Source organism: Protopterus annectens, chromosome 13.part0 (assembly GCF_019279795.1).
Source record: "Protopterus annectens isolate FY-2018-M chromosome 13.part0, PAN1.0, whole genome shotgun sequence".
NCBI classification, from domain to species: domain Eukaryota; kingdom Metazoa; phylum Chordata; order Ceratodontiformes; family Protopteridae; genus Protopterus; species Protopterus annectens.
In genome coordinates this window covers 54980893-55007345 of record NC_056747.1, presented here as the reverse complement: position 1 = coordinate 55007345, position 26453 = coordinate 54980893, and the positions used below count along the sequence as shown (strand labels likewise).

The window sequence follows — 26453 nt, the reverse complement described above, 5'->3', positions numbered from 1 at the left end:
TTGATTTCAGCAAAGGAAATGGCTGCTGCACTCACAAGCCAGCTTTGTTGCCACCTGTTGTGCATTTGTCTAGAGCATACATCAGTATTAATACATTCACAGCAGCAGAGGCCTGCTTTGTCATATCTTTCTGTATAAGCCTTATGAACTGATGTGCACATTAAACATATGCTACATCCCCTTTGACAGGGGTTCATATTACATGATCGAACTCCAGAAATAGCGAACGATCTATTATCGAACCCAAATGCACGAAACCACAAAATTTCGAAGGAATGGATCAGCAAATGTTTTCCCTGAGAAAAAAATTTGCTGATCCAAAAAAAAAGAATGTAAAAGCAAAATAAAGTCCCAACCCCCAACACCCTTGATATGGGGGCTGGGGTTGTTCCCCCCCACCCACCCCCCAACTTAAATATACGAATTCTAAGATCGCACCACAGTGAAGAAAACAGCAAAGTCCGGAGAATGACCCAGCAAATTTTTTTCCCCGGGAAAAAAATTGCTGATCCGTTCCTTCAATATTCTGTGGTTTTGTGCATTTGGGTCCGACAAATGAGCGTTCAATATTTCTAACATTCGCTCATGTAATAGGAACCCTTTGATAGCAGGTGACAATCATGAGAAAAAGAAAAAAGATGGAGCAAGTTTCAGAGATCTGCTGCACATTCCGCACTACCAGTGTGAAGAAAGCTATAGGGATAAGGACCATTCCAATTCTGGAAGAAGTGCACAGCATTGCTAGAGATGTGATACGCTGCTCTATACCAATAAGGCCCCTGAAGCACAGCTCATACACAAATGCGGTACAGAATATAAACAACCACAAATCAGAGACAGCTGTAGTACATACCAACACTGCATGCAGAAATCGTATTATGTCTCAGTTTTAGATATGGCCTGAAAGGAGACAGCCCACTGCTCTCCCACAGAGGTACAACCAGAGGTTTTATCACTATTTGAATTTAGGCCCTCTTGCTCCTTCTGTGCTTTCACAACTTCTTGATTAAGTGCATCTGATTCAGATTAGCTACCATGAGCACAACTGCAGCCCTGTGGAGTCACTGATACTATCTGCTATTGTATTTGCTATGCCTTATTGATTAGTGTACTACTATATTTTCTTGCATTCTCTTCTCATTTATGTATTAATGTACCATATTGAATGTATTTTACTAATCTTATGAATCACATTTTTTTATCTATTTCTTCCCAGCTGAACCTGAAATAGGTCCTGTTGGACTAGTGTTCCACCCCAAGTTAACAAATTCAAACAAATAAGAAATAAACAGTGTAAGGTGTGTGTGTGTGTGTGTGTGTGTGTGTGTGTGTGTGTGTGTGTGTGTGTGTGTGTGTGTGTGTGTGTGTGTGTGAGTGCCTGTTTATATGTTTTATACAGTTTAACTTTGAATGCCTGAATGATATTTATGCGATCGGCCATTACCGCGAACCATAATGCTGAATCACAGACAACTTTGAAGAATCATATGTAGAAACTCATTTGCTGGAAAACAATTTCTGACATTTGATCCATGTGTTGAATGTCAAAAAAGCATTCGCTCATTTGCCATTCAAACACATGGTGAATCGGCACTGTGTTCTTTGCAGCTGTACTTCTGACGTTTTGCACGTCGCACATATGACATTCAACAATATAAATTTAAACCGTTTTTTATATATATATATATATATATATATATATATATATATATATATATATATATATATATATAGCGAGAGAGAGAGAGAGAAAGAAAGAGAGATGGAGAGAGATACATATATTTATAGATGCATACTCATAAACATATACAGATACAAACACACAAAACACACACACACACACACACACACACACACACACACACACACACACACACACACACACACACAAACACACACGCACATGCACACACACACACACACACACACACACACACACACACACACACACGCACGCACACACACACACACACACACACACACACACAACACACACACACACACACACACACACACACACACACACACACACACACACACACACACACACACACACACATACACAACATGCAGAAGTGGGTTGCACTCACATCAGCCAACCTAATGTTTGCTCCCCCCTCATTGGAGCTGTGCTGACACACACCCTCCTATTAAATTTCACCACCTTGAGGTTATAGAGCTTTGGCAAAGTGAGGAGGACGCTCTCATTTTCCCCTGTGTGACCCTGGCATAACAATAATTAAATAGGGAGTGTGTGAAAACAGGGGAGTACATGCTGTGTTGGTGTTATAGTTACTAGACTAAAGCAGTACATTACTACATAGTTACATGGCCCTTGGATCACAAGTAAGTACATTTCACGTCCACATATATGTGCTTGGCTCACGTACCAAAGGGTAGCAAGGGCCACAAGTTGATGTTAGTGGACAATGCAATAGCTAGATTGATATTTAGGTAATATTATACTAGGCCATACCACATGCATATAAATCAGTATACAGAGCAGTTATTCATTTTAAAATCTACAAGTCTGACATGTAAATTCACATTTTTACTTTTACAACTCTTATATGTGTACCCCTGCAAGATGATTTGGAAAGAGATGCAATAATGAGTATATGGAGAAATGCAATGGGTTCCACTGTGTCAGATGGAGCTGTAACACTATGTAGAAATCATGGACATCATGATATGCAAAATAAATCATATCGAAAACATACCCTCTTAGAGTGTCCTGTCCTCGTCTTCTGACTCGACTTGAAGGCTGTTTGTCATCTTGGTCTGTAAAACTGTCCACCTGAAGGTTTCCTTCAAACTGCCCTAAGATCTGTTCAGTGGAGAAATACAGTAATGTTGTACATCCAAGCAGTACTTTGATGAGGCTCTGAGCACCCATGATTAAACTGGCCTAACAGCCCTTCGCCTCTCCGAAGATCTCTGCTGCCCTGGTGGAAAACCACGGCAGTACAGTTTATGTCTGGGACTCCAGTCCTGAAGGTCACTTCTGATTTGCTTAATAAAAGGAAGAAAACATGGAAGACAAAATTTAAATCCAAACAGTTTGTTTGTAACATTATCTTTAATCTCAAATTACATAAACCTCAATGGCAAATGCATAAGAGCTGTAGTACAGATTATAGTAATTACAGACAGCCTTTCTCAATGCGAGCACAGATCCTGCTTTTACAGCATAACTCTAGCCAGGATTAAATTAACATCGCCAAAGATGCAAGATCATAACATTAAATATTTGTTATTCTTTCTTTTTAATTACATGCATAATTTTTTAATTACAGAACTAGCTTATGTATACTTACATGCAGTCACTGTATCCTTTATGGATACACAAAGCCTTTCTTGAGTTCTTTGAAAAGATAATTGAAACAGTCCCATATACATATAACTTAGCAGGGGGATTGTACAGCTAAAATATCTAAGGAAGGGACCGCATTAGATGAAATCACATACAACTGTTATACTGAGAATCAGAGATCCCAAAGCTGTACAGGGTGAAGGTCACATTCACAATACTTGTGCCACATGTTGCAAAATGTCCTCCCAATATAGTTATAGTTCAGCACATCTGCAGAAATACCCAAGGAAGCACCTCCTGTCCATTACAGTGCTTTAGAAAACCTGCCATGAGACTGTTCCTTCATTATGCTCAGACACAGCTGTGGGAAACCTGTGGTAACCTACAAATCTCCAGCTGGCCGACCTCCAATGCCAAATTCAGTTCACAGTTATGAATTGGCCAGACTTTATTTAACACAAGAACTTTATATTTGAGCAGATCATAAATTATACTGAAAACTTCTAATGTAAACTGATATTATTTATTGATATAACATCCTAGTCAGCAGAACATTAAAGGACTCACAAGTGTACAAACATACACTAAGTCACCTGTAATAAGAAACCAAAATTAAACAGAAAATGGGAAGGAGACACACACTTTGCACTTACCGATGGATTTTGCCTGAAATGTTCACAAATAACTATTGATTCCATGGCAAAAAAGACAATTTAGGTACTTACAAAAACTGTTGTCTACTTTTTGTGTACGTGAAAAGTGACACAGCAAATCCTTTGTGAAGTTAAAATTAAAGTTGAACAATCATATCTGCAATTATTTATTACTTATTTATTATTTTATGTATTTATACTTTATTCAGTGGGTTGTCCTCCTAGGGAGAAATTTTCCAGAAAAAAAGGTGCTTTCCTGGTTTTGGAGACAACTAAAGTGTACAAATACGGTATGCTAATGTCAAAGAAGAAGGCAGAAGGCCATCCGTCCAAACAGAGAACTAACTGACACACAAAAGGCATATCAGGCAAGAAATACCGAACTCAAACGTTTATGCTACTAACTTCTAAGTTAATGCCAAAAAGTTCAAGCTGTCTAAAAGTAAAACATTAACATTAAATCCTTTAAGTTAAGAATGTGGATGAGGCCTGTTGCAATAAAATTGCCAAATTTGCCACAAACCAACCACATAGATCATACCACTGTACTGTGCTACATGAACTCAATTCGACTGAATTACCTAAACTACTACCCCTGCACCAACTAACCATGGCCCATACCAACCTGAAAACTGTCCTACACTTAAAGACCTAGTTCAGGCCACTACTAACTGCAGAACCTTAAGATCCTCTGAGAAACTTCTATTAAAAGTCACTAAGGCCAACAACACCTTTGGGGAGTTCCTAGTCTCCAATAAAATATCTAAAACCTGGAACTCAATCCCACAACACATTCTAAACACCACAGTTACTCCCAGATTCAAGCTAATCCTCAAAGAACACCTCAGCAGTTATTGGCTATGTTCCTGTACATCTATTGACTAACTATACTTGCATCTTCATTTTTCTTACCTACGTTATTCTTATTCCCATCTTTAGTTCCCTTACTCAGTTTGAACAGCTAGGATGCTGTCATATAATTTATGTTGTAACTACATATTGAATTTGTTAAAATGTAAATGTAAAATGTATTTGCTTTTTTTTTTCTCTCGCTTTTTTAGCTATGTTGACTTGTCCTACTAAAACCTGTGTACATTCTCACTTATGTAATTCCTATGTAGTTTCCTTACTCAGATTTATCAGCTTTGTTGCTGTCATATAATTCATGTCGTGACTACATGTTGCATTTGTTAAAATGTAAATGTAAAATGTTTATTCTTCTTTGCTTTTTCTCGATCTGGAGCTTTTCTCCTCAGGCCTCCGCTGAAAAAGGGCTATCTCAGCTCAGTCTAACTCATCCCGGTCAACAAATGTAAAATAAATAAATAAATAAATTGTATGCATGTTAACTGGTTATATTATAACCTGTACTTTCATACTCATGTAATACCTTTGTATCAGTTACTGTATTATGGAGCTTTTCTCCCAGGGTTTCCACTGAAAATGGGTTCCTGGCCCCATAAGACACTTCCTGGTAAGCAAATGTAAAAAAATAAAAGAAATAATAAAATAAAGCTATATCAACAATTCAGATAAGCTTGGGTAATCAAAGTTATTATATTCCTGGTATGACAGAGATATTCAAAAGTGCCTTAAGGCATGAGTTTAAAGATGTCACAATGGTACAAGTCTGTCAGTGCAGTGTGTGGAGCAGCCCAGGGAACTACAGATTAGAAAGCCTGACTTAAGAGGTAAGCAAAACACCGCAAGAAATACTGAAATCAAGTTTTCCAAAATAGCCGGAGCAGAATTTGTCGTGCAATGAATTTCAGCATAAAGTTACTTCGGGAAACTCTGTGAAACTAAACTGAACAGATACTTTAATTGGATCTTTGCAGAACTTGACAGACATAGGCCTATAATTGTGATCCATTTGCAGGTTTCCTGTAAAATTAAAAGGACAGGAGTGGTTAACCAACTCTGTGGTGGGGTACAGATCTGATAATATATCATGGAACTGAAGAAAGGTATGTGTATGTGAGAGAAAATAATAAGGGAAGGTACTGAAGGGGTTGCAAGTTTCCCGTGGTGTCACATAGTCTTAGTTTTCTGAGCATCTACATTCATTATGTCTGCCTCAGACCTCATGCAGGCCATGGAAGCCTGGATTTATCTCTTTGCATGAGAAACCAGGCTTGAAAGGTGGTGACAGATGAAGGACCACTCATGAAGAGAGATGTAGGGAGACTGCAGTCATGGTCCAAAATGGGAGTTCAGTTCAATTGTGCCAAATGCCTGGTGATGCAGAGACAAAAGGATGGTAACTCTAAGGATGACCAAATGCCTGGTGATGAAGAGACAAAAGGATGGTAACTCTAAAGATGACCAAATGACCGGTGATGCAGAGAAAACAGGAGGGTAACTCTAAGGATAGCCAAATGCCTGATGATGCAGAGACAAAAGGATGATAGCTATAAGGATGACCAAATGCCTGGTGATGCATAGACAAAAGGCTGGTAACTCTAAGGATGACCAAATGCCTGGTGATGCACAGACAAAAGGCTGGTAACTCTAAGGATGACCAAATGACTGGTGATATATAGACAAATGGATGGTAATTCTCAGGATGACCAAATGCCAGGTGATGCACAGACAAAAGGATGGTAACTCTAAGGATGGCCAAATGCCTGGTGATGGTAACTCTAAGGATGACCAAATGCCTGGTGATGCACAGACAAAAGGATGGTAACTCTAGGGATGCCCAAATGCCTGGTGATACACAGACAAAAGGATGGTAACTCTCAGGATGACCAAATGCTTGGTGATGCACAGACAAAAGGATGGTAACTCTAAGGATGACCAAATTCCTGGTGATGGTAACTCTAAGGATGACCAAATGCCTGGTGATGATAACTCTAAGGATGACCAAATGCCTGGTGGTGCACAGACAAAAGGATGGTAACCCTCAGGATGACCAAATGCCTGGTGATGATAACTCTAAGGAAGACCAAATGCCTGGTAATGCACAGACAAAAGGATGGTAACTCTCAGGATGACCAAATGCCTGGTGATGGTAACTCTAAGGATGACCAAATGCCTGGTGATGGTAACTCTAAGGATGACCAAATGCCTGGTGGTGCACAGACAAAAGGATGGTAACTCTCAGGATGACCAAATGCCTGGTGACGCAGAGACAAAAGGATGGCATATATAAATATAAAAAATGTAGCTTTTCTTAAAAAAAAAAAAATTGATCTGTGATTATCCTCCTCTTGGGTTCATATCAGGGACAAATGAGTTAACAAATACTGTCTTTTAAGTATCTTAACTATGCATGTCACTCACATATTGTAGCAAAATCTGATGCAAAGGGGTTCCGCAGATTTATTCGATTGTTTCACTTGTTTTTTATATGTATAAGCTTTGCACATTTACTAAATTGTATAGTTTGGTAGTGGAGCTTTTCTCCCCGGGCCTCTACTGAAAATGGACATGTATCCAGCTAGACTAGCCCGGCCACCAAATGTAAAATAAATAGATAAATAATGGTAACTCTAAGGATGAGTACAAAGATGGAAGACTCAGACTAATAAATCCACACAGGAAGCAGTCTGGGATTATCATTCTGCAAATCATACACCATTAGACACAAAGTGATAACAGAGAGAAACAAAAATAAATCAGGTGCTCTTGCATCCTGCTAGTGATAACCTTATACACCTTCACTTTGCTGCAAATATCACGGACTAGGCATGCTCTAAGCTTGCGCCTACTGTCCATAAATCAACCTAATATTCATTTATTTAAATCATCCCTCCTAGACCACATTACAACAATTGCTTTATGCTGCTGTTTCACTCAAGACTCTCCTTAACCTTCTCTTGTTACTTGTTCGTCGTCCAAAAATTCTTCTTTGTTAAAATGAACTTATTTTGTCGTAAGAAGAGAAGGAGACAGAAAAAGAAAAAAGAAGGGAGAATAAATAGTCACTGACATGTATGTGTACACAGGAGAGGAGAGGGAGTTTAGGAATGACTTACCCTGGGGAAGAGCAAGGGCATAGCCAGGAATCAAGCAGAAACAGGTTTAATTATCTTTCAATACATTTGTGTTGAGGAGGATAATTGGAGGGATGACTGAATTCCTGGATTTTGATATGCAGTTGGAAGAAAGAACATTTCCTAGTTTGTTGTGAGCTTTTTCAACTGAGAGGAGATGTTTGTCAGTAAAGAAGAGAGCTCTATAGGTGGAGTGCAGTTGTAGTACTCTGCTTAGGGAAGGGCATTTGTAAGGGTGAACGACCAATCTGTGTGCAAATTGAAGTTGAGAATAGCTGAGGAGGTGAGGTAGCTAAAGCCAATTCAGGTCGAATAGACCAATACAGAGATGTCTGGAGTATGGCTTATGGAAGCATATTTGGCTATATTATTATAGCATTGCTCTAGTTTGTCAGGGTGGACTGTAGGTAAATTAGAAATAGGACAGGCATACAGAAATGTAGGCAACAGGTAGGTTGATACAAATGTTATCCAGGATAGCATTAGCATCCACCTACCTGCTGCCTACATTTCTGTATGCTTTCAGTCAGATATTGTTTTGTTCCTTAAAGCAGAGCTAACATCTGATGTGTTTATTTGATTACTTGCTTGTTTGTTTGGGAACTGTAATTCTGCACATCAGTTTTTACTTACAATGATCCAATGATGCACAAAGGAAAATAATGCAGATAAGGACAACATATGCAATATATATGGGAAAATGGAAGTTATGTGCAGGGTATTATCACAGGTAGATATATGCGTAGTATATGGACATTCACAAATAAATAAAAATGACACAAAAACGTGACTACTTCAGTTTGGGGCTGTATTAGATGATCAAACTTTCAAAACTTCGACTGTCATATGGTCGACACCATATGACTGAATTTTTGAAAGTTCGAATGTTTTAACGGAGATCTCCGTACAGTGAAGAATGAGATTTCCTTTTTCTGCACTGTAGTGCGATCTCGGAGTTGGTATATTTAAAGACCGGGGGATGTGGGGGGTACAGAGGGGCTTGCTTAAAATGTTCAGGTAGGTTATTAGTATAGTTTATTATTTTTTATTAGATTTTCAAACTTTTAAAAGTTCGATCATATGGTGTCCACCATATGACAGTCGAACTTTTGAAAGTTCGATTATCTAATATAGACCCTTCAGCTACTGGTCAATGAAAGGGTGACTTATTAACTGGTTTTTAATCTACATCAGATATTCTGAGTTCAAAAACAACACAGAGTGTGAAATATGTTAAACTGATACTGATTAAGTAAATTTGTGACTACGCTCTGACAAAAAGTGTCATTGAGACAAAAGAAAAAATATGAAGGTAAGGGAAGCTGAGATGAGAAATATAATGAAAGCAGTTAAAATTAATACATACCTACTCCATATTAACATGCTACCTTCTTACCGCATAACGCAGGCTTCACAAATGCATCAAGATACATTTCATCTGGCATTTTTAGCAGAGAGAGAGTAGTCATGTGATAACAGTAAGAACACTGTCTGCTGAGTGTCTGCACCTTGGGAAGACATACTGAATGATGCAGTTAAAATATATTATTCATAAGTTTGTTTTAGTGATAGGATGTGGTGGTCTGAAATTTAAAGATGGGTAATGTGTCCTAGTTGTATTTATTTGCATAGTATCAAACAGTGGTTTCATATACATACATAGAAATATATCTAATAGCAAACTATTCCACATGAATCTGAGAATGTAAATACAAGTTTTCCTTAGTAAAATCTATTCAGCAAATATCTCAGAGTGTAAATACAAGTCTTCTTAAGTTAAGCTGTGAGTCAGCATTCACTGTCCCACAAGTATGTACAAACATGCTATTAAAAACCAAAGCTGATAGAGTAGTTTGAATGTCTTTGAATTTATTCAGTGATTCCCTGAAACTACAGGCCCTTTTTTTTAGCCAAATGAAAACAGAACATAAACAGATGTGCCTCATGAACTCTAACTATATGTCAACCCCAAAGCAGTTTGAGAACAGAATGTACTGTTTGCTGTCCTGTATGTTAATTTAGATCGATGCTTTTTCATTTATATTGCTAAGCGGACCTCTGGAATATATACAGCTTCAAGAAGAAGGGGCTTTACTTTCATTGAGAAATGTACAGCAAGTCTGTAGAAGTTTCATTCTCTGTTGTAGAAGACATACACACAGATGTACAAATAGGTTCACCATCACCATATAAAGCTGCTACAGACCAGTGTTACGCAGGTTCATTATAAAAGTATCTTGCATATGGTGTTAATGCAAGTGCATTGCTAAGATAGTCCCTCTACTGTACACATATGACTGTCTATTCAAGCTGATGCTCACTACCCTCCCTTATGTAAAACTAACTTATCAAACCTTTATATGCCACATTGTTAAGTGTGCTAATCTCCTGGTCCTTCTTACTATGACTAATGTAAAATTAAATTATTATATTTTACTGGGCCTCTATTACTTTGTCTCATCTTAAATTATAATTGCACAAAATTGTCTCTAGTGATATTGTCAAAGAGCTGCATCTCCAAAAACTCACTAAATGTAACTTTTGAGAAACACAACCACCTATGCCCACCAGCAAGCCATGATGACAGGCTTACTCCTGTTGGTATTTCACCATGGACATTGTCCTGCAGTGTTCCATAGCCTTGGTATGCATAAGGCCACCACATAGCTTGGGGTATATGCTAGTATCTATACATGGGTTCTTTAACTCTCAGCTGAAAGCAAAACCTTTGGTACGGCTTGTAGGCCATCAGGAGCATATAGTTCAGGACTGTAAGAAGAAACTGGACCACAGATAATTGTCGTACATTTTCAAGTATCATGTGACAGAATGGATTCACTACTGAATCCCGAAATAACACAATCCCGAAGACCTAAATACCGAGACTATAAGCCCAAAACCCCACATTACCAAAATATTAAAACCGCGAAATTCAAAATCGCGACAGTACTACATACATACAGCACAAACACAAACATACACACAGCCCCCCCCCATAACCAAACAAACCACCCTACACTAAAGATAAGCAGGGGGGCTTTGCCCCCCTGCACCCCCCACAACCCCCTACTTTAATATTCTAACTCCGAGATCGCACAAACATACACACAAGGCAAACTCACACCCACACATTACACCTCCTCACACACACACACACACACACTCACACACACACACACACACACACACACACACACACACACACACACACACACACACACACACACACACACACCACAGTCACAACACACACTTACACACACTAAAGCCCTCACAAACTCACTTACACACACATACTTACCTGAACCACAACACCAGAAGTGCTAATTCAAAATCCCTTAACATTGGGATTTTGAATTTCACGCTTCTGGTCTTTCGGTAATGTGGGGTTTCGGCTACATGGTCTCGAGCTTTTGAAATTCGAGATTTCAAACGGTTGAGATTCAGTAGTGCTCCCGACAGAATATACCTAGAACATCAACATATTAAGATAATTTAATGTTGCAGTTTTTGGGCCACTGTATAATTCCTAAATTATCATGAATGGAGTGTACATAAGGAACTAGGTAGTTGTTGTTGTTGGATGGCCTGTCTAACAGCAAAGATGTACCATGGCTGGCAGTTATTTGGTCTACCTGCGTGTCACTACATGTGTAATTATTTATTTATTTGATAAGAAGGTAGAATGACTGGTTAAAAACCTTTACAGGCATTACCTGAGACAGACACAAATGTGCCAGATTTAGAGGACACACACACACAGGGCTCAAAGAGTTATACAAGTCTATATTTGTAATGTTATAGAAACAGACAATCATATACAGTTACATAACTCAGACTCAGTACAATTCACTGAATACCATCTGAACAGGCAAGAAAAACTAAAGAGGATTTCTTAGAAAAGTTATGTAATTACGCTTTCCAAGTTTTAAGTAAGGTAGAAAACGAAAGAAAAATGAAGATAGTGTGGATAACTGGTGTAAACAAATGTTACAGCTGAAAGAGTGCTTATAGAAGGAAAATCAAAGTGAGAGAGAGAGAGAGACAGAGAGAGAGAGAGAGAGAGAGAGAGAGAGAGAGAGAGAGAGACAGAGAGAGAGAGAGACAGAGAGAGGGGTTACAATAAATCCAGACTCTTGAAATATTTGCAGGTGCTGAGAGATGAAAGATAGGCCATTACTTTCTCTTTGAAGTGACTGAAGTTCTCTGTAATTTTAAGTGTAGGTAAGAGACTATTTCAGGTTGCTGGTCCTTTGAAAGAAGGCATTTTCACTAAAGCTGATACAATAATTAGATTTGTACAGCCCAAGGGAAACCTTACCACATGCTAATTAAGGATAGGTTCTAAGCAGGCAAAGGCAGTAGAGCTATAAATAAGTCTGTGAAGAAATGAGAAAGGAATTCATCAATGGGATTCAGCTACCTTTGATAAATGAAATGCAGTGGTCTGCGGACCAGCTTTTGGGGGGGGGGGTAATTATAACCCAAACAAACTGCATTTAATTAGCAATCTGGGTAGTGGACCAACCAAGTGAGTAGAGAGGGGTGAAAATAAAGATTACATGAGGACAGGTGCATAGGTTTTTGATGGGATAAGACTGGTGGGGGGATAACTTTGCCGATGACTTCTGATAGGAAGTCTTCACACTACCCCACTGCCCACTTGTTAGGACCTACCAGGCATGCAAATTGAAACAATGGGGCTCAATGAGAAAATTCCTGTGACAGTTGTCTAACAACGGCCAGACCTTGACGGTGCTTTTCTTTCATAAAGTGGACGAAATTGGTGGTAGCAGCCATGGCAGTATTTAACCGTTTTTGGGATCAGACAGAAAAAATAACCATAAAAGGAAAAAAAATGCAGTGGCTTCTGGGATGACTATGGATCCATATATTTTACTGACCATAATTTGAGCTGAACATAGGCTGGAACAGCACTTAGAAGAATAATAACTACAGACACATGTTCTTATTTTCAGATAAAAATGTTTTTGGCATTGGCAGCATCTGATTCGTGGGTCAGAAATTGTGTGGTCTCCTCTGAAAACAACTTGTTATAGATCTGGATGCCAGGTGACAGAGAGTGAGGGATCAAGCCAAATCCAGAGGTGTGTGAACAACTATTTGTTATATACTGGGATCGGAAATACTACAAGTCAAATCTGGATGTATGTGAACAGCTGTGTGTTTTATATGGGAACCTGAAATACTCCAGGTCATTGCATACACAGTATTCAACGTGGATGACATATGAATAGTATTTTACAGGAGTTAATCAGTGCATAGCCCAGAAGAATCATATAAATGGACTGGCTTTCTGAAGCCATATAAATAAAATACAAAGATCATGGTAGATTCAAAGAATTGGAGTTCAGTTTATCAATGCAGCAGCTTAAACACTGGCAGATTCTTCACAAAAAGTTAGATCAATTAATAGTGAGTTGAAGGGTCTCCTGACTCAAAACCAGCTTAAGATTCCTGTAAACAACCAAGAAAATATAAATGACTGATGAGCAAATGCCACATAATTCAGCTTAGGCATACTTGAAGGGCCTTTCTTCCTGTATTTAATTTCCTGATTTGAAACTGTCCAACACTCATCTTGTGTTCACAGTGTAATCCATTTGAGAATGTACAATAATTCCTCATGTGGAAAATAACTACCATGGCTACTCTGAAATTATCGTATCTCCAACTAACAGAGTAACAGCACTGAGGTGTCAGAGGGCTCAGCATTGCACAAATGAAACATTTCCTCATACAGGTTAATATTCATGTAAATGTCCATATTCCTTTATACTTGTAAAGGAACTGACTTTGTTTAAAGCACATTTTTCCATAATAATTTATACATTATTTTGCAGATAATCTGTTGGTGCATCACTAATAGTTTTATTTTGTGTGACGGATTAAACATAACAGTTTATTTCCAGTCATTTTAGGTATACATATTTGACTCACAATCTGTCAGTGAAACTGTTACCTGCTGGTAAATTCTCAAAACTTAGGTCTGTATTAAAACCACTTTCCACCACTACTATAATGATGTCTGGGTTTTATATAATGATCACTGGCTGGAGGTGGAGGTGGCTTGGTTTGGATTTTTTACAAAGTAAATGGCCCTTTTATTTCTTTATTTGTTACAACAGTAATTGGCTTTTTACTTCTTTATTTGTTGCAGTAGTAATTGGCCTTTATTTCTTCATCTGTTACAATAGTAATTGTCCCTTTGAATTCTTTTATGTAGTAAAGCTGCAGACTGAAACAAAAAAACTTATGCCCGTCTTTCCTCACATATTTCATCAGCATCATCCGACCTCCATAAAAGCAATGTTTATTTTCTCTTTCTCTGCCAACAGTGCATCCTTAGATGTTGCTTTCTTACGTCTGGTCTGTTCTGCTAACATCATCATATGTGTTACGTCTGAGTCTGTACACACAAGGTGTAATGTTTTCGAAGGTGAGCTGAAAAAAGTTGGCCAATGTAGGTTGTACAGAAGTTCTGCATGCTCTCAGCATACAGTTTAAATCTTGTTTCAAGCGTAATCCATTGGGTTTACAATCATTATTACCAGTACCGATATTTGGCACGAGACTTTCCAGAAGGCCATAGGCTAAAGTGGAGTCAGTTTTCTAAATGTAATGTCTTGACACTCACTGATGACTCTTAAATAGTGGATCAATGGCACTTTTCATTGCTTCTAGTATGACAAAAGCTCAAGTATTTTGCTAACAGCCAGTTCAAAACATATACAGACATGGAAAACACTGGTTCTCCCTCACTGTTAGTCTAGAACCTTTAAGCAAACAGTTCCATTCTTTAGTCAAGAACTCTTTATTTTGTTCTGCCTTGTTCCTTCATTTTTTGTAAAGCAGTGTTTTTTTTCAGATGCTGTTTTAGCATCTCCTAATGACCTGAATATAGCATATTCAGTGTTCATGTTCACATGATTCCCTGCCACTCTTAACATGAATTTCACCCTTTTCTGTCAAAGGTTTAGGAGGCTTAGATAACTAATCAAGGCGCAAACCCATCTTCAAACTTGTCTACTGTTTCTTATTGCTTTTCTACCCCAAATAAATGGACCTTAGATTGTGGTGAGTAGGTGAACTTGCAATTGTTCAAAGGTCTTCAATAAACATGGAAAAAGAACTGGGCATACCCCCCTCCCAAAAAAAAAGATTACAACAGCTTTCACATTGGCTGGAGTTGTCATATCATGTGCTGTCTTTATGTCATTTGGGTCTTGTCTCATAACATACCACTCTTAAAGACATAAAATGCACAGAATGTATGATTGCATTTAACACACTTATCCTAATAGTAGACCCTTAAGGAGAGGTTAGTATAATAAAAACTCATCACAGTTGAATCTCCCCTCCTTATTTGTCCCTTTTCCTGCTCAGGATTTCTTTAAGTAGCATCATATTTCCTAAGAAGAACCAGAGTAGGTCTCATATTCGCTTACACGTTGACACAAGTTGTTTAAGACCCTCATATATATTAAGTTTGCTCCATATTCTTTTTTGTTCTTACACCGTTTTAGATGCTCACTATGTTTTGTAATCTGAAACAAGAAATTCTACTACATGGTGGCCTTTTAAGGTCACATTCTTGATTTTTCAGTCTTATTTGCTAGTAATTTTAATTATTTTAGTGCTTTTACTATTCGTCTGTACCTTTCCTTTGCACATTTGTAGGTTTGGGGTATCTGTTTTGTTTTATTTAAGGCCATGGGAATCCAGACCATATTAAAGCATGCAATAGTCATGTCAGAGAATCAGTCCTAGACAGGATTCAGTTCTGCCTCAGGACACTTACACATGGTGCGCACACACACACACACATACACACACACACACACACACACACACACACACACACACACACACACACACACACACACACACATGGGATGTGGTATGAAAACAAAATGCACATGATTGCAAGAAGGACATATAAACTCCAAATAGAAAGAACCAGTTATGAACCAAACTAGAGAAACAAGCATGGTTAGGCAGGAATGTTAACCTTTGCACCCCTGTATCATCAATGCACTTACATATTTAATATTTAGAAATAAAAAGATACTGTTAAAAACAATTTTGTCAAAGGTACAAATCGGGAAACTGTTTTGAAAATTGATCCAGTTTTTTAAAAACAGATGATTTTGATCACCCTGTAAGTATGGTTGCACTTATCAAGCATCCATCTTGGATTATTACACTGTTGTAGCAATGGGTATTACAAGGCGGCTTACTATGTGTGTTGGGCAATTGAACACTGACTAGAGAAGTACATAGAGACTTTACCATTTTTTTCCTGTAGCTTTTACAGGCAGTTCCAATGCACCATCCACGCAATTGAGTCACATTTGATAGATATGGTGGGACGTAACTGCAATACATATATAAAGCATCCTTACGCATTCCTAGACTGAGCTGTGTATCATGATAATGCTGCAACCATTCAGTGGGGACAGTGCAGTCTATGTTTTGTAAAATTTTTAAGATGTTATTGCTATCAATTTACTTCCAGAGTAAATATACTTGCTGCTTTTAAAAGTTCTTCATCTGTAGCCAGCTCCATGGCACAGAGGGATGCACCCCTGACTGTGACCCCTAATGACCTAGGGTCATCTAGTGATCTTGGATCTTGGTGAGGTAGCCTGGACGTGTTGGAGAGTGCAGTCAACAGTATCTCACCAGTCATTGGTGGGGGGTAGCCTGACTGTTGCATGATTGATACTGAGCACAGATAAGTGATGTAATATGCACAAAGCAGTGAATGGAAAAGAAGTCTGTACCCACCAAAGTGTGTGTCAGCAATCTGTCTCCAGTGTGGAACCACCCATGCATGAGTCACTGGGAAAACACATCAGTCTAACACAGAGTAAGGGTTAGACCTAAGATAATCATTGATGGCTACCTAGATACTGGGCTCCCATTCTAAGAGCCACACCTTGCCAAAGGTGGAAGCACTGGACTGGTGAGGCCATGGGAGGCTGGTGGTTGTCAAGCAGTAGGTGGAAAAGATATAGAAAAGAAACTCCTGTCCCTTGGCAGCTTGATGTGTTATATATGGGTGTCATTACTATGTGACAAACAGCTTTAACATCATACCATGAACTCTCCAAACAGCAAGACAGAGAATAAAGGTGACTGATCACTTTAGGCCCTCCACGAGGTGAAGCACACAAGAGACAAACACTGTTTCTCAGTACAGGGGGAAAACCACAGCAGCACATAAGGATATGAAACGAAGTTGGATGCAGAAACTATAATGAAGAAAAACAGGTGTGTAAGATTCATGGAATAACCTACAAGGAGCAACAAAAAAATTGGAAAATTAACTAAATTAATCTAAAATGTTTGGAAAAAGGCAGGTACAGAATCTAAATTAACAGATGTCAAATCAAGAAGGAATGGTGCGGTGCGTGCTGTCTAGGACTAGAGAAAGAACACCATAGTGAATAATGCAGTGATTGGATAGTGTGTAACATGCAATGAATGATGACATTATAGTCACAGCTGGCATGCTTTATGGGTAAGATTGTGCAATAAATCCTAAATAACATGATAGAAAGGGAAAAAAAGAGGTCTAGCTACAGGACAATGCACTAAGTTTTGCAATTTATTCATTTATTTATTTTGGATGGAATTGATATGAGATGAGAACTCAAAAGATTAATTCCATACATGACACAATAAAACCAAAATGATGACATAGAGATATAATAAAACCTGCTACAACAGCACAGGAAAAGATGCAACAACCCTGCAGAAAGGAATGTTCACTTTACAACTACATCTTTGTCAGATTAAGAAAAGATGAAAAGGATATTGTACACCTCGTTAGGAGCTGCTAACATATATACAATCTGTCTAGCAGACTAAACAAATGCATGTTGTTTACAAAAGCCATATAGGGAAGAACCAGCAAATGAAGCCACACTCAATAAATAATAACTCTAGTCCAAATACTTTGTGTGCATTTTCACAAATTAGATGGAAGAAACAAAGAGGCAGGAATGAAGAGAAAATAGAAAGGTGGCTTGGTGCATACCTAAGGAGGAACAGTTCCAACTTTTGTAAAGGACATACTGCTAAAATTCCATATTCTAGAAAATGACAGTAGAAAAAATAGCCAGCAAGACAGAACTCCCCAAATCACATCAGGATAAGGAGGCAGGTTACCTTCTTTTGTGTCGGGTCTAAATCTGATGTTGCACAGTTGGAAGGTCATCAAAATGTCAACAAGAGAGCTAGGATCGCATCCCACTTGGGTCACTATTCCTCTTCCTTCAAAGAAAATGCTATAAGCTATAACTCTAAGTATGGCCTGTAGTTGTTAACTGCGCGTGCTCGTGTGTGTGTGTGTGTGTGTGTGTGTGTGTGTGTGTGTGTTTGTAAACATGCACATGTATGGATGTATGTGTGTGTGGATGTGCATGTCTGCTGTACGTCATTTCTCCAAAGAAAGATTCACAAATGCATACATTTAGTAAACTAACCATGTGAAATCATTCTAGGGAAAAAGAGCAATTAAATAAGAAAAATAATATTCCTCTTGGGACAAACCCATATTCCTGCCCCATATTTTGTCACTGCAACACCCCCCTCCCCCATTTAATATAATCAGTGTTAAGGTCACGGAAAAAAACAATACTTCCACCAAGGTAGAGAGATTCACCCTGCAATACCCCCCCACACACACACACAGACACACACACACACACACACACACACACACACACACGCACACACACACACACACACACACACACACACACACACCAAAATGTGCTAGCACACACAATTTTTTCTCCATTTAATAAATGCAGCCTACCCTAAAAAAGACCTCTTTGGTAAAACTTGCCAGCTACCTTTCTTTTACATATGTATTTTTATATATACTTATTTTCACACTATGATAGAAGACGCTGCCTATCACATGATCTGCCACACATGTTTGTAGTCCATACATAGCTGTCATCTGCTCCGCCTCACTATTATGTCTTCCACTGCTTCAGGAATCCTTGACTCCTTCCACTGACCAGTTACTTACAAACATTTTCTGGCAGTGTGCTCCTAGGTATTTCCTTACCTCAGTCTTGAACCCATCCCATATCTAGTTTCCAAGCATGTCTTGCTCTCCTCTTGTCCTTCTCTTGAGTCCACCTTCTTAGCTTGTTACTTGACAATGTAAAGAGTTCAGATCATATCCCATTTCTAATGTCTCTGTTGGTATCTATGTTGTTTTGGTAACTCTGTTAAACATTTTGTACCAACTCAACTTTCTTTACCTTTTGACTGCACTCCAGTACTGGATTCATCAGATGCAGCCAACTCCCCAAACCAGCCACCCCAATATAGCTCCAAGTTACACCAATGCCCTTTCACAGTGAGCTCATCCTAAGGTAAATAGCTACCCGGACCCTTTTTCGCCTCTAACCTCAACATGATGCATGTATACCTTCCCTGGGTTCCACCCATGAAAGTGTAAAACCTTACACATTTGTTTATCAGACCAAAGTATCCATCTGTCTGCCCACAGTACAAGCAGCATCACATGCCACTAGAGACTGCCCTCCATCTGTCACTACTGTCCCCTTTCCGCTGTCACTACTGTCCCCTTTCCGCTGTCACTACTGTCCCCTTTCCGCTGTCACTACTGTTCCCTTTCCGTTACCTCTTCACCATTCTTGCCATCAGCAGACAAGCTTCCACAGTGGTGTCTGGCACAGAAACTTTAAACAGGAATCCTTCATTTATCAACATATGTCGCTGCATTGGCTACTCTTTTTAAAATAGTCACCCATGAATCACTGTCCACTGTTTCCATTCACTAAACTACCACTTTTATATTCGTTCCCATTTAGAATCCATCATCCCATACACTTTAACTTCCTGTGAAGTAAGGTTGCAAAGATTTAGCTTTAATACTGATAAATCATACTAACGGGGATCTCTGCTACACATCAGTGATGATAAGGTTAGGGAACAAGGGAATCAAATATCAGCTGTATGTTGGTGTCTTCCAGCTTTAACATGATTAGCATGTAGGGCAGGAGGGAGACCAACATATGTCTATCCACAGCTTGGCAGGTGTACCTGATATTACTGGCTGTTATTACTCTAGGAGGGGATATGACTCATTACTATCAACTGAATCTGGTCAGAAATTAACTTTTAACCAAAATAAAAGTAATTTATGCAGCCATTTGTATCAGCCTTGTAGAAACCTACACTAAAATATCACATTCCAGTGCCCTAAACTTTTCCCTATGAAACACCACCTTTAGTTCATGTCAAACCACCCCCAACTGAATGACACCTTAACGTCTTGCTTCTTGAACCATCTTCCGCAATTCCAGTGTAGTGCAAAATTAAATATTACTGCAAAATTAAATATTAGTGCAAAATTAAATATTCTCTTTTTTCTGCATACATGATTAGTGGATGAGTAGTATAGATGTGACGTTGTACCCCCACCCCAGCCAGTCCCAGCACTATTCCAGTAACCCTGCCTCACCCACTTCCTATGATAGGACCACCAGTAACCCTGCATCACACACTTACAACCATGGAACCACCAGTAACTCTGCATCACACACTTCTTATTGTGGAATGTCCAGCAACCCTGCATCACACACTTCCTACTATGGAACCTCCAATAACCCTGCATCACACACTTCCGACTGTGCAACCACCAGTAACTCTGCATCACACACTTCCTACCATGAAACCACCAGTAACCCGGCATCACACACTTCCTACCATGAAACCACCAAGAGCTCTGCATCACACACTTCCTACTGTGGAACCTCCAATAACCCTGCATCACACACTTCCTACTGTGGAACCACCAGTAACCCTGCATCACACACTTCCTACCATGAAACCACCAATAACTCTGCATCACACACTTCCTACTGTGGAACCTCCAATAACCCTGCATCACACACTTCCTACTGTGGAACCACCAGTAACCCTGCATCACACACTTCCTACCACGCACCCACCGGTAACCCTGCATCACACACTTCCTACCATTAAACCACCAGTAACTCTGCATCGCACACTTCCTACCGCAGGACCACCAGTAACCCTGCATCACACACTTCCTGCCATGGAACCACCAGTAACCCTGCATCACACACTTCCTACCATGAAACCACCAGTAACCCTGCATAACACACTTCCTAGCATGAAACCACAAGTAACCCTGCATCACACACTTCTTACCATGAAACCACCAGTAATCCTGAATCGCACACTTCCTACCATGGAACCACCAGTAACTCTGCATCACACACTTCCTACAATGAAACCAGCAATAACTCTGCATCACACATTTCCTATGACAGGACCACCAATAACCCTGTATCACACACTTCCTACCATGAAATCACCAGTAACCCTGCATAACACACTTCGTACTGTGGAACCCCCGAGTAAATCTGCATCACACACTTCCTATGATAGGACCACCAGTAACTCTGTATCACACACTTCCTACCATAGGACCACCAGTAACCCTGCATCGCACACTTCCTACCATGGAACCACCAGTAACTCTGCATCACACTTCCTACAATGAAACCACCAATAACTCTGTATCACACACTTCCTATGATAGGACCACCATTAACCCTATATCACACACTTCTTACCATGAAATCACGAGTAACCCTGCATAACACACTTCCTACTGTGAAACCTCCAGTAACCCTGCATCACACACTTCCTACCATAGGACCACAAGTAACCTTGTTATGCACACTTCATACCATGGGACTACCAATAACCCTGCATCACACCCTTCCTACCATGGGACCACCAGTAACCCTGCATCGCACACTTCCTACCATGAAACCACTAGTAACCCTGCATAACACACTTCCTACTGTGGAACCTCCTGTAACCCTGCATAACACATTTCCTATGATAGGACCACCAGTAACTCTGCGTCACACACTTCCTACCGAAGAACAACCAGTAACCGTGCATTACATACTTCCTACCATGGAACCACCAGTAACTCTGCATCACACACTTCCTACCATGGAACCACCAGTAACTCTGCATCACACACTTCCTACCATGAAACCACCAGTAACCCTGCATCACACACTTCCTACCATAGGACCACCAGTAACCCTGCATCACACACTTCCTATGATAGGACCACCGGTAACCCTGCATCACACACTTCCTACCATAGGACCACCAGTAACCCTGTATTACACACTTTCTACCATAGGACCACCAGTAACCCTGCATCACACACTTCCTACGATGAAACCACCAGTAACCCTGTATCACACACTTCCTACCATGAAATCACCAGTAACCCTGCATCACACACTTCCCACCATGAAACCACCAGTAACCCTGCATCACACACTTCCTACCATGAAACCACCAGTAACCCTGCATCACACGCTTCCTACCATGGGACCACCAGTAACCGTGCATCACGCTCTTCCTACCATGAAACCACCAGTAACCCTGCATCACACACTTCTTACCATGAAACCACCAGTAACTCTGCATCACACACTTCCTACTGCAGTACCACCAGTAACCCTGCATCGCACACTTCCAACCATGGAACCACCAGTAACTCTGCATCACACACACATCCTACCATAGGACCACCCATAACCCTGCATCACACACCTCGTACCATGGGACCACCAATAACCCTGCATCGCATACTTCCTACCATGAAACCACCAGTAACTCTGCATCACACACTTCCTACCATAGGGCCACCAGTACCCCTGCATCACACACTTTCTACCGCACGACCACCAATAACCCTGCATCGCACACTTTCAACCATGGAACCACCAGTAACTCTGCATCACACACTTTCTACCATGGGACCACCAATAACCCTGCATCACACACTTCCTATCATAGGACTACAAGTAACCTTGCATCGCAGACTTTCAACCATGGAACCACCAGTAACTCTGCATCACACACTTTCTACCATGGGACCAGCAATAACCCTGCATCACACACTTCCTATCATAGAACTACAAGTAACCTTGCATTGCACACTTCCTATCATGGGACCACCAGAAATGGATCTTAGGCCAGATTCAAAAGTTGGGCTTTGGTGCTTGTTGAAAACAATCACCAAGATCCATAAAACGCACCAGATGTCAAGCAATTTACAGGGAGGTGTCTGAATAAAGCCCTGTGAGTAAAGTAGTTAGGCATGTTTGCGTCTTGTACTAAGCCATGGTGTGGCCTTGATGCAGATTTGTACGGTCCATAATAACATTTTAAATGGTTACCGCCAACATTATGTTATACTGATGTCAAACAGGGGTGCACTTGTCCTTGCAAATTGACACATAACCAAGCTTTTTTCTTTTTTTAAACAAAGCAAAATATTGGTGATTTTGGCTGTAACACTTAGTGTAGAACAGCTACAGAAAAGGGATACATACTTTTTTTTCTTGCACTATATGTAAAAAGTGAGACTTTTCTGAGCTCTTTCTGTTGCTTAGCACAGCAACTGTTACTTTGTGTGTTGTTCAGTGACCATTTGCATTCCTTGTAGAATCTAAGAACACCCTCTGGATTTAAGGAATCCTTGTCTTAATCTCTGCACTTCATCATTCTGTTAGCCTTTGCCAAGAGCCTTTCAAGCTATACTGCATAATTCCCCCGGGACTGATTATTACTCCGGATCTATTTCCTTATCTGCCTATCTAGCCTTTATCTCTCCATGGTTAGATGCTTTGTGGGGTTCCCCCAACAAAGTATGTTACTTAACATTTTTCTGCATTTAATTGTAGCTGCAATCTACCCCCACAACCTACAGGTTGCAGAAAATGTTATAGGAGGCTAAATACTTTGTCTTTGACTATCATATCAGCTCCAATGTTATGATTACAAATGTAGGGTGATATCAGAGATGCATGCTAAACAGAATTCGACCCTGCATTATTGCTTGCTGCGATTTGTCCTAACAATTCCACTTAACCACATCCATATGCAGTTAACATTTCTGCACTCCACCCATACTCTTTGTATTCCCATTCCAGTCTCGTGTGCATTATGGAGAAAGCCCTGGTACATCACATTCAAAAGGATTTACTGCCTACATCTTTGTGACCCATTCAAAGAAATGGATAAAATTACTCTGACAAAATCTCTACTGTGTGAATCCATTTTACTGGATATCTGCAAAATAACTGAAATAAAAAAACACTTCCCAGCACTGTCACATATGAGCTACCCCCCTACAGTTCTATAATACCAAGCTGAATCTTTACATTGTGTCCCTTTCTTGTCATTTATATGGATAGCATTTGTTCAGCTGCTTGAATTCAACAGAAAAATGAAATATCTCACAACTGAAGAAGTATAGAAAATTAACTCAACCTAAAAAATTACTAATATATGCCTTAATGTTCAAAAACTGCTTTCTATATCCTAGGTTCCGTGCTATTCTTTAATGGTGCAATTTCATACACACAGAAAAACCGTTGTAGAGAATGACATTTCCTTTATTCATTCCACACTAATTGCATTTCTACTCATTAACTGGAATAGGACCAGTCATAGCTATTGTCCTTAAGAAAGCATATATTGCAGTACTTTTAGGCAGCAAGCACAATCTCATTTGAAATAACTGCTTTAACTAATGCAAGTAATATGTATATGGCTCATCACTGGGGCAACAAGTCACAGTAGCATTTGGCAAGACTGCAAAGCAAACAAGAAGTTTTCACAGATTTAAACCCTTACACAGGAGGCTGCCTTTCTAATTGGATGTGCCTTTTTAAGAAGGTTAACAGAAATTAAAAGATCCTGAATCATCAAGATATAGCACAAGAAACTGATGGGGAGTGGTCCCCAGTAACATTTCTTCCCGTGATTTCTTCAAGAAATAAAGTTAAAATGACACTGACAAAACACTATGCCGTTAATTACAAACCAATCTAAAGTTATTTTGTGTAGGCAGAAACTAACCCAATACAAAGATTATCTCTTTTTTCCCCCTACCCAAATAAATAAATACATAAATAAATAAATAAATAAATAATCTGCAGAGAAATGCAAACAATCCCTGTGACAAAAAGCATTGAGGAAGAGTTTGAGTTAATATGGCTTTCACAGTGTTACAAACTGATGAAAGGACACAAATGAATCAACTGTCAGCTGAACTCTGGATGAAAGCATAGGATCAAAGTGCCAGGACAGATATTAAAAACTTAATTGCTATTACAGAAATGAAAAATAAGACAGAAGTTAACACCACATCTTCTTTGACCACAAAAATAAAAGACATTTAATATTTTTTTATGAAAAAGAGTACATTTGGAAATAACTTATGACCAAAAGGTTAGCTCTCAGAAAAAAAAAAACATTTTTAACAAAGCATTTAAAGTCATGCTATGCCCAGTTTTAAGTATCTTTTCTTATCTGCACACATGTACAAAGTTCCTTGGGTTGTCTGAACTTTTTTAGCAAGTACATAATAACAGCTGCTATAAAGCATTGTAAAACACCAAAATTAAAACAAAATGTTTTTCTGTTAATGTTGCTAAGACACTCTCAAAACTCAACAAGTATAAATGACAAAACCACTGATACACACCCGCACTGTTATACTGCTGGAAACTTTTCTATACAGCAGGAAACTGTATAGCTGCTTTACATTATGTTCTCCATGTTCCAACGTTTGCAACAATCATGAATTTAAACTTTTTACATGAAATAAGGCACGACTATAAAAGTTTTAGAAGTTGCAGGACACTCTATTTGTTGTTAAAACATGTAAAGCAGGAAGGTTTGCATTTAGTAATTTAAATAATGCATGAGCAGAAGAACAGATTATATGTACTTAATGAAAACTGTTACAACAGAGAAAATGCAATATCCAGAAAAATGCAAAGAAAACTGAAACTGAATCAAAAGCATAGCTTAAAAACCTAGCCAAAATGCATAAAGCATTGTTTATTTTTCCTGTAGACATTTAAAATTACCTTTAGGGTCCTTGAGCTGGTGATGTGCCCAGAGTTCTTTTGTGTAATAGGGACGGGGCAGAAAGGAAGGCAGCAGTGTCTTCATCTAGTGAGTAAACTTAAAAACGGAAAGTCAGCTCCAAACTCAGCTAGAAGGAGGGTCTTCGGGAGGGAGAGGGGTGCAGGCGGAGTGATAAAGGATCGCAGGGCAAACCCACCACATTCTTGAGACATTTTTTTTTTTAAAGCAAGGGGGTGGATCTCTTAATCACTTCTTTTTTCCCTGAGAATTTAAGCATTTCAGTTTGTTGCTGTTAGCACAGAAATTCAATTAAAACTACAATGAATCAGTGTAAACCCATCACATTTTTCTTCAGCAGTACAGCCACAAAAGTAAGCACAGAAGGGTCACTGTTAAACAAGCTTAAAGACTAGCCTGTACTGTTGAGCCCACTGACAAACTCACACACTGTGTAGCACATACGTCTGCACC

General features: G+C 39.3%; 1 protein-coding gene across 1 annotated transcript in view; it reads right to left on the bottom strand.

Annotated features, from left to right (window-relative positions):
* The window catches only part of LOC122817578 (fibrillin-2-like), an 824173-nt gene extending 798049 nt beyond the window's left edge, over positions 1-26124 (bottom strand). The window contains exons 1-2 of the mRNA XM_044090614.1: positions 25982-26124; positions 2721-3012 (exon numbers count right to left, since the gene is read on the bottom strand). Coding sequence (XP_043946549.1) covers positions 2721-2896 — 176 coding nt within the window. The 5' untranslated portion in view covers positions 2897-3012; positions 25982-26124. The remainder of the gene's footprint in view (positions 1-2720; positions 3013-25981) is intronic.
* Positions 26125-26453: the final 329 nt, after the last annotated feature.